Source organism: Crocuta crocuta, unplaced genomic scaffold (assembly GCF_008692635.1).
Source record: "Crocuta crocuta isolate KB4526 unplaced genomic scaffold, BGI_CrCroc_1.0 scaffold312, whole genome shotgun sequence".
NCBI classification, from domain to species: domain Eukaryota; kingdom Metazoa; phylum Chordata; class Mammalia; order Carnivora; family Hyaenidae; genus Crocuta; species Crocuta crocuta.
Window position 1 is genome coordinate 1,054,425 of NW_027527378.1, and position 5,795 is coordinate 1,060,219.

The window sequence follows — 5,795 nt, forward strand, 5'->3', positions numbered from 1 at the left end:
GATGGGAAATCTCTCAAGGCGTTAAGTTTAATGTAGAAATGCTGAGAAGAGTCAAGGGGTTCAGGAATGTGTTGCGCTGCTCGTGGAAGCCGGGGGCTCCCAGCCCCCCGCACACTGCGAGCAAGCCCGCTGAAGAGGGAATATGTCCCGGCACGGGAATGTAGGATGGGAGGCTTCTTTCTCTACATACTCCCTTCCCTTCCTTGTGCCCAGGGTGTCTGGGCTCTGTACGTACAATACTTTGGAGGAAGCAGCAGCCTCAAGCAGCAAGGATGAGTACGTAGGCAAGAGGAAGGTGGAGGGAGGGAGAGACAGAGAAAAAGACATTGATTTGTAATACTTATGATAATCAATAATATGGGGTGATTTCTTTTTTGCATTACTCCTTCCGTGTTACCAATTCTCATTCTTCATGGTTGTGCAAATCCATTCATATTTAGCACTTTCACTCCAAAACTCAGGAAATAGACAAAGCAGCTTTTTAGAAACACATAAAACATCTTCAGGGGCCCTTAAGGGACCACCCCCCACCCTCCCATCCCCAAACAATCTTGCAATACAGTACGTCCCCTTATTATCAGCTAAGGATGAAGAAACAGTTACATAGTCTAAGGCTGAGCTGTTCATTTGCTACAGAGATAAAGCGAACAAGCAAACCCCAGTTTCCCAGGGACGGAAAAAGCAATTCCATAAATGCGAGAAAGATCCAATGGCTACACTTCAACAAGAGCACCCCCTCCCCCATTCTCTTGGACCTGAGGAAGGGGTTACAAGAGAACAAGGCAAATGACATTATGTGAGTACAGTTTCAACAACAGCACACACGGATAACCCAGTGCAGGAAATAACACAACTTCCCCCCCTTGTTTTCATTGCATTTTACGTTTATTTATTTTTGCTTTCATAATGCATATTCCGTTCACGCAAAAGGTGCAAAGGACAGGAAGCAGGGGTTTAACTCGGCGGATGAAAAATCAAGCAGGGGTGACATTTCTAGTTCCATGAACAACCTACAGCTAGGAGAACTTAAAGGTCACAGCTGGTACTACAGAGCTCGCCCAGCTTCACAGCTGTCTCCCCGCGGGACCTTTGGCTAGGTGAGAGAAGCTTTGAAGAAAGACAGTGGCCTCTAGTGGACTCCGAGAAGTGGCTTAAAAAAAAAGGTTTGTGGTGGTTCTTTTTCTGTTTTTTGTGGGTTTTTTTTTTTTTTGCTTTTTTTGTTTGTTTCTGTTTTTTGTTTTTTGAATCACGGTAGCTGCATCACAAAAGCTCCAATCAAGAGGGTGGTAAAAAGAAGGCACAGATCATTGCAAATACCAGGTTTTCTCTTTCTCTTTTTGTAAATATACCATCATATATAAGCTAAAATTTATCTTGGGGTGGCGGGGTTGGCTGGCAGGGGAAGGGACGGGTCGGACCTAAAATTGCATATGTGAGAGAATCCTAGAGGGGACACAAAGCGAGGCGGCTCTCTGCCCGAAGCCAAAGAATGGGACGCTCGCTCGGGACTGCGTGTAACAAACACTGGGGGCATCTGACAGAACACGATTAAAAAAATCATAAAATTATAAAGCTTGTAAACGAATAATCTGAAATTACATTTTATTAATGGAAAATATCATCAAAATAGTACCACTATGGACTAAACTGCCTGAGTTTTCGTTTCGCATGAGATCTCATAGTAAAAAAAGCCTTTAGCACAATTTGCTCTAAGTCACAGCCAGTGCCACGCCCAGGACTACACCGCGGGCAAGTCTCCTCTTGGGTGGAATCTGTGTTGCGCTATCAAGACTTTTGTGCTAATCTTTCAAACAGGGACGTGTTGAGGCAAACTTGCAATCTTTTGGCACAAGGTNAAAGGTTATTTTGGCTGGGGCGGAAAATGTGAGTCTTGGACTCAGGATGAACAATGTGACATTTCATTTATCAAGTATTCATTTTGATTGAAGAGCTTTCTTTATGTCATTAACTTCCATCTATAAAGGAAAAACAAGAGCCGAACAAAATCATAATGAATTCACCGGTTTGAGAGAAGCTCAAAGATCATCAACCTGGTCGACTGAAAGAAGATAATCAACGAGGCACTTTTACAGGTGAAGCGGGTACAGTGACATCTGAATGACGAGTCGACAACGATGCCAGAAATGACATCAGCCTAAGGAGCAGGCACACAGATGCGATGCACTAGCAAACAGTGGAGGGTTTCATTCCTGGGCTACCAGTAACCAACATTTGTCAGAAGTGGCAGTAACTGCAGCGTCCCGGCCAGAGGGCGGAGCAGGCTGTCCTGACGTGCTGGACCACCGAGCAGGTGCTTGGACGCATTCCAAATGAGAAACCCAACCAGGGGCACATTTAGTAAATGTCTCCCTTCCCCAAGACTTCCTGGATCGCAGGAAGTGAGCCCATATAACCCCACCAAGATCGCCTCAGGAAGCGCATCTAAATTTGCAAAATGAAGCCCTGATGCTGCCCCCAACCCGAACTGAGCCTCTCAAGAGGGAGCAGGACCCCGAGGGACCCACCTGCAACCGAAGCCGGATTTTCTTCTCTTCATCCAACTCTGACAGTAACTGCTTAATCTCCCGTCTGAAAAACAAATGGCCACGAAATGAAACAAAAGCCCAGACTCCCTCAATAAGAGATAAGAAGCCTCTCACCATTCCAAAGTCCATCTGAGCCTTCTACAAACAAAATGTGGACACCACATTGTGTTTTCTTTGCATTGTTATTGCTTGATGTTTACTGCAGACAGAAAGGCTTGCTCTTATGTGTGGGCTCCCCAGATGTGTAGCTGTCCAAAAGGGGGTCTGAAATGACCTCGCAGATCCATTAGTCCAAGCTTCTCCTAAGAGGAGAAGACGGGGAGGCGAGGCCAGAGAGGTGGACTGACTCGCCCAAGGACTCAGATTCCAGGTATCCAGGCTGAGATTCCGTTGCGTTCCCTCTATCCATCCCTTGGGTACGGAGTCACTGGTCTTTAAATGTATGCATGGTGATTTTCACTGCAGACATTTTTATCACTCCCCACATTTTTTATTTTTCACAGAGTCTTATATTAATAAAGGGTTACTGCTATGTTCTCCCTGATTCTCCCAAAATCTTACAAATAGTAACATCTGAGATCTTGGAGTGAAAGCAGATGAACTGACTATATGGTAATCGTGTCATAGAGAAAATAGACATGAGTTAGGACAGGCAGCCTAATGCCTTTTACAACATTAAATAATGAAGTGGAACAAAATTAATCATCCTGCAAATTCAAGACTCTGTATTTAGGACACTGCAGCCATCGCCACTCTGGTCAGAGAACTGTGCTCCATTTTGGGGTATCAAACATTCCATGTAACATGTATATCTTTACAAACTGGGTTGGAAAATCAAAAAACAAGGAGTGCGGAAATAGCATAATAGATCAGGTATGAGCTGTACTGCGTGTGCACACTTCGGGTGATGGGCCCTATACCTGGGTGGGTGTCCCGGCCCTGCCGCCAACACACCGGGTTCTCTGACATTAACCAGTTGTGACTTGTTACCCTGTCTACTCAAGTACACACTATGCGCCTCTATCTCAGCTGGCAGTGCTCAAAGCTTAGAAAAGAAGTAGCGGAGATCCTAAGCAGACAGCACGACTCCAGGACGACTGTGACAGGCAGAGCCTTGAGTATGGCAGACCAAAGGAGTTGGCTGGGGGAGCCAGTGCAAAGAAAGTCCCTAAGTCTTGAACTACTAAACGAAGGCCTAAGTCCACAAAGAGGAAGGGAGATGGGGAGATTGATGGAGAAGAGCCAGTGCTCGAGGAGGAAGGTAAGAACCAGCATGTTTGGGGATGAGGGGAGTCAGCACAGACTTCAGCTGAAGGCTGAAAGGAAAGGGATACTTAGAACAAAGACAGGAGATTTTAGGGACCCAATGGCCATGGACACAGAGGCCAGGCTGATGAAGGCTGACAGAGACAGGCATTGGAGAGGGATCTCTATGACATGTTGATTCAAGAAGACTTTGGCTGGGGAAGGACAATACTGGGCACCTAGGCCCAGGCCTCACAGTGGGGAGGGACACGAGGTGGGGGGGAAGGGGGGGGCTGAAGCACAGGCCGGTCTTCACCCTGAGGCAGGCACAGGCCATTTCTGATGCCTGAGGCACCAATCAGAGGCCCCAAGGGCTGAAGCCCTGGATGCAGGCCAGTCGGACTCAGTGATGGCCATCTTCAGAAGGCTAAGGACCAGTGCTCTGGGATGTCCTGGGGCCATGGGGTCACTGTCTCAGCAGGAGACACGTGTCACCTGGCCATGGATGGGGCCTGTGGTTACCTAAACCCGTAGAAGCAGAGAGGAGCTGGGGACTTTACAGAGCTGGAGGCAGCCTGGCTGATCTTGAGAGACCCCCTCTAGTTCCATCCTGTTGAATCCGCATATTTATTTGATGGACACCTTCCAGGTAAGGGGTAAGACCAGGGGGCCCCAATGTCATCTGCCACCTCCCAGCCGGAGTGGAATAGAACCTGAACACAGCCACAGTGCTCCAAGTAAGTTCCTTGTAACCCTTGTCCTAGCGTGCTAGAGAAAAGGGGTTCTGCGATTAGGTATGTTTCAGAAAAACAGCATACACCATTGTCTCCATCTTCCTGATATACCGTAAAGGCTGTGAGTAGTTCTTTAGAGAAGAAATCAACGTTGTTTAACCCCAAATTCCCTGAAGTATCTGGCCACGACACACATCAGGGCTGTCCAGCCACGGGCAGGGGGGCAGATGCCAGGTTTCTTCCAGCTGCAGGATTGCTCCCAAGGCATGGCTGTGGGTCTCCAGCCCGTCGCGTGCTACTGCCCCGGGCACCTCCCGTCCAGGGGGCCGGGAGCCAGCAGGGATGCACCGACTCACTAGCCACCAGGCGGCTCTGTGTGCCTGGGAACCCACCCGTGCCGTTCTCTCTGCTGGACTGCTCTCCTCTTGGTGACCCTAGATCATCTTTCAAAATCCTATTCAGGGCTGCCAGGGTGTCTCAGTTGGTTAAGCGTCTGACTTCGGCTCAGATCATGATCTCAGGGTTCGTGACTTCAAGCCCCGAGTTGGGCTCTGTGCTGAGTGCAGAGCCTGGCTGGGACTCTCTCTCTCTCCCCCTCTCTTTCTGCCCCTCCCCTGCGTGCCCTCTATCTCTATCTCTATCTCAAAATAAATGTCAAGAATATAAAAAAATATTTTTTAAAATTCCTATTCAGGAAACACCTCCATAGATGCCTCCCACTGCCCCCTTTCCCCCAAGAAAGAGCTAACAGAACCCTAAACTCTGAGTGTCAGTTGACTCAGATAAGTGCCTCCCGACTTCTAACCTTTTTATTGTCTTTGTCACTGCAGACAGAACCCTGGGTAATGTTTATGTGTGCAGTTTATTTTTGCTCATGGGTCTTCCTCCCCATCTAAGTGCTCCTTGAGGATCAGGGATGCGGAGAGCACATAGGCACACGCGGAGAGAGCCCCAAGTCTCACAAGGAGAACATCTTGCTAAGCGTAAAGTCTTGCGTTTAAAGATCCCCTACATCTTTGTCATGCGTTACAGCCCCAAACGCCAGCCAATTACTTCATCAGACGGCTCACTGCAGAAACTGCCATTTTTCTGGTGCTAGAGGAAAAGCGGCTGTTGGGCTTGTTAACAAGTGGGACATGTGTGTGCTTCATTTTATGGGGAATTTAAAGATCATTCCTTTTAGCAGCCCGCTGAGCGCATTAGTTCTGGTGAGTGACTCTGCCGCACATCCTGCAGCCAGCCCGGGCCCTCCCTGCGTGCTGCAGACCCC

The 5,795-nt window shown here is 48.2% G+C and overlaps 1 protein-coding gene across 6 annotated transcripts in view; it reads right to left on the reverse strand.

Annotated features, from left to right (window-relative positions):
- Positions 1-1,859: 1,859 nt before the first annotated feature.
- Positions 1,860-5,795, reverse strand: part of SH3KBP1 (SH3 domain containing kinase binding protein 1) — a 281,170-nt gene continuing 277,234 nt past the window's right edge. For all 6 annotated transcript variants that reach the window (XM_077770448.1, XM_077770238.1, XM_077770366.1 and 3 more), the window contains 2 exons: positions 2,526-2,589; positions 1,860-1,976 (listed from right to left, as the gene is read on the reverse strand). In XM_077770448.1, the coding sequence (XP_077626574.1) occupies positions 1,935-1,976; positions 2,526-2,589 (106 nt within the window). In that variant the 3' untranslated portion in view covers positions 1,860-1,934. The remainder of the gene's footprint in view (positions 1,977-2,525; positions 2,590-5,795) is intronic.